Source organism: Cryptomeria japonica, chromosome 10, assembly GCF_030272615.1.
Source record: "Cryptomeria japonica chromosome 10, Sugi_1.0, whole genome shotgun sequence".
NCBI classification, from domain to species: domain Eukaryota; kingdom Viridiplantae; phylum Streptophyta; class Pinopsida; order Cupressales; family Cupressaceae; genus Cryptomeria; species Cryptomeria japonica.
Window position 1 is genome coordinate 734403614 of NC_081414.1, and position 3649 is coordinate 734407262.

At 35.2% G+C, this 3649-nt stretch overlaps 1 protein-coding gene across 4 annotated transcripts; it reads left to right on the forward strand.

The window, feature by feature from the left end:
• Positions 1-314: 314 nt before the first annotated feature.
• On the forward strand, positions 315-1989 carry LOC131058816 (F-box/kelch-repeat protein At5g15710-like). Of its 4 annotated transcripts, none has more exons than XR_009359034.1 (2): positions 315-566; positions 1664-1989. XR_009359034.1 is itself a non-coding variant. In XM_059211993.1 (2 exons), exon 2 carries the CDS (start codon positions 842-844, stop codon positions 1940-1942), a length of 1101 nt encoding a protein of 366 aa, XP_059067976.1. In that variant the 5' UTR covers positions 331-566; positions 777-841; the 3' UTR covers positions 1943-1989. The 4 variants fall into 4 exon arrangements, 3 of the variants coding, with proteins under 3 accessions (XP_059067976.1, XP_059067977.1, XP_059067975.1); XM_059211993.1 differs by having other exon boundaries at positions 331-566; positions 777-1989; XM_059211994.1 differs by having other exon boundaries at positions 331-566; positions 827-1989.
• Positions 1990-3649: the final 1660 nt, after the last annotated feature.

Below are 3649 nucleotides of genomic sequence, written 5' to 3' on the forward strand. Positions count from 1 at the left end.
ACTTAAATGCTAGATACATATTTAATTATATTTATAGTTATTATCTAAATGAAATTCAAACCTTGTAACATAATTAATTGATATTGAATGATAACTTCTAGCATAATTATTTAATATTTAATAATATTATATTAAACAAACATTTAAACATACATATTTATGAATTCAAATTAATTAATATGTATCCATAATTCCTAGGATAATTATTTAATATTTGATAATATTATATAAAATGGACATATTTATCAATTGAAATTAATTAATTAATATTCATGAAAATATGGACTAAGTTAGCTGGATCGATATTGCCAGGTAATGACGTTATTGTCATGGGAAAGTTCAACTCGGGGCTGTCATGGGAATTGTGCCGACGTCACATCTTGACAAGGTCTATCTATATTCCACAGTATATTTGCCAAACTATTCCATGCACTAGTCTGAAAACAATTCCAACTCTACTCCTGGTTTCTGGAGCAAAAGTGGAGAACTACCTATTTTGGACTACAGCAGAACTCTGAAACTTATTCATATAGGCTGATTCTGGCAGAAGGATTTACACAAATAAGGTATGATAATTCTCATAACCTGGAAGCTTTTGGGTTAGTTTTGTTTCTGCAAAAGGAATATTGTTTTGATGCACTGTACAGAATTCATGTTGGGAAGATTTAGTAACGATCCTTTTCTGCTAGTGTTAAGTTCTGCTTTGACATTCTGGTTCAGACTTGAAGCTCAAATTTGTTAGATATGTGATAATTTACTTTTTCAGTGTTCTTCAGGAAAGAGGGAAAACCATTTTTTTGATTCTTGGTCCTCTCTTTGTGAAAAGGGTATTGGAAAAAAAATGTGCTCTGAATTGGGCAAAGAATGTATTCCAGTTGAAGAAGATGAAAATTCAGTATGGGCGGAGTCAATTCCCCAACATGTAATGGAGAGCATACTTGCTCGGCTTCCTGTAGAGTGTGTGCTGCGTTTTCCGATAGTATGTAGGGATTGGAATATTTTCTTTTCCTCCCAAAACTTCTTGACCCTCTGGTCTCAAACGCCAAAGAGGGATCAATGGCTAGTTCTGTGTGGAAACAGTTATTGTCTGGCTTACAGCTTCTCCACTAGCAAATGGTTGACTACATCGCTTTCTGCATTTCCTGTGTGTGGTTATAAGGGATCAGAGCTAGGTCTATTCTTACTGCAAAAATTTACTCCCTTGGGATGGAGATTCTTTGTTTTCAATCCAGTCACACAAACAAGTTTTCAGCTTCCTCCAGTATCGCCCATCTTGCTCAAGACTTTTGCTTCATACATTAGGAAAGGAGGTCAGGGAGATGACTACAAAGTGGTAGTGGTGGGCTCCAATTGGGGGGGTGCAAACATTGTGCAAATCTATGATTCTTGTGATAAGTCATGGGAAATTGCAGGGCAGATAAATCTTTTGAAGGTCCCCACTGAGATAGCTTTTTGCAATAGTTGGTTTTTCTTTACCTCGTTAGAGCCCATTGTGGGTGTTGGCATTAGGGTTTGCAGATATGATTGTACTGTCAGCACTTTTATACCAATGCCTGCAAGTTATGACTTGTCTGTGCCTAAGCTTCTTGTTTGTGGGAAGCTATTCCTAATAGTTGTACCCATATTAAAGATAACTGATATAATGGATATTATTGTTTGGCAGTTGGAATCTCAAGAAAATTTCAAAGATCCTTTTTGGAAAGAGATTACAAGGATGCCTCAATTGATACTTGAGAAATTTGACAGTAAATCGAAATGGGATCTATCTGATTGCATTGGATTCGAGGATTACTTGTGCTTCAGAATCTGGGGGGGCATTGATGTGGTTGAATATAATTTAATTGAAGGGTCTTGGAAACATCTGTCAAAATGCCCAACTACAGACAGGGATGAGATCATGTGTAGCTTTTCCTTTCAGCCCAATCCTCTTATCAAATTGTGATATTAACAATGCGTTTGTTTTGGCAATTGATTCCGCAAATGATTAGATTATCATTCTAAATAAATTCTCAAATTGATGTTAGATTTTATAGATTTTGGTTTTCACTTCAATTTGTTAAGCAGGTGATATTTCAATTTGAAACAGGGCATTGTAATTTGGTGACTAAATTGTATATAATCTATGTGTATTTAATATATTTCTTACAGTTTGCTTGAGGATGATTTGACAAGAACACTGTAAGATCTCATTTTTCCCATGAAGTTTCCTATTTTTCTTATTGAAAAAGTGTATAGGAAATACAGGGCGATTTCAAAACTCTCAGCAACAAGCCACTATATATCACTCACATCCCCAATACTCCAGATCAGCGTACATGGTACAAACAACAAAAAAAATCCTTTATGCCATGCAATTTATTTTCGGCACCATGGATAATATCAATTATAATTTATGATTCCCTAGCTAGTTAGGAATCCTTGTATCGAAAACTTTATTGCCTGGGTCTGCAACATTATTTATTTTCTGATTGATGAATTCTTGGTTTAACCACACCCAGTCAATAGGACCGACCACATGAGAAAGGCCCATCTCCAACACTAGGAATGTCCAACAAATCCAAACATCCACCATTAGATTCAAACACACAATCTCCATTAAAACAACCAAGAGACAAACTGTTGCTGGGTCTGTGACATATTTAAGTTCCATACAAAATCAAATTGAAATTGAAGCTGGGGACACACAATTGCTGCATACATTGTTGGCTTATTTTACTTTTCTAATTTTAATAGAATATACTATAAAGTCACAGTCCAAACCCAGTGCTTATATTATTAGGTAGATTGATAGCACATATTTGTCTAGTATGAACTATTAAGCAATGTTCCAACTTCCATTATAATCACTGTAGATATTCTTGTTGAAAGGAAGATCTGACTTATTGGCAAAAGGGTCCATGGATATTTTCCTGTTTCCTCTCAGACAATAAGAGCGTTATCCACCAATCTAAATAAAGGTTTATCCTATAGGAAAGGAATATGAACTTCTTTACCATCCAAAATATTTCTCCTACCTCTGAACTAGCATCGTCTTCTCGGAATCCTGACTATAATATGTTGAATAAAGACTTAGAAGAAAGCCATACTCCTTGCTAGCCTTCATCAAAAGATTACACCCTCTGCAACTAAGAGAAAATACATGCCAAACATGAGATGCTACCATATACCATTGTCCAAGTGGGTGCTACACTTCCACAAGGAAAATTCCTAGATAATATATCACTACAAATTTAAGTTGGTGAGAACCTTGGTGTGAATCGAAGCATTTAGAGATTGTAGCTATGTGCACTTTCACTATATATGTGTGCTCAAAATTAGGTTCGTTGTCAACAATGTGGAAATTTTGAAAATTACTGCTTGGCAATCTATTTAAAGAGCTGCTATTAAAAACTTATATATAGAGTGATATCCATGACAGAACGTTAAACTATATCCAATTCCATGGTTTAGGAATGCCAGACAATAAAATCTAATCAATCTTAGACTTTGGAATAGGGTTTTCTACCTGAGAATTTATTCTGCTCATCCACCTCAAATTAGCATGTTATCAAACATTTCTACCATTTAGTTTTCCATTAAGATCTGATGCTTTTTGGGCGAGACATTCTTTCGTTTTTTTTGCTCCAGGGTATCCCTGCAACCCAGGCCA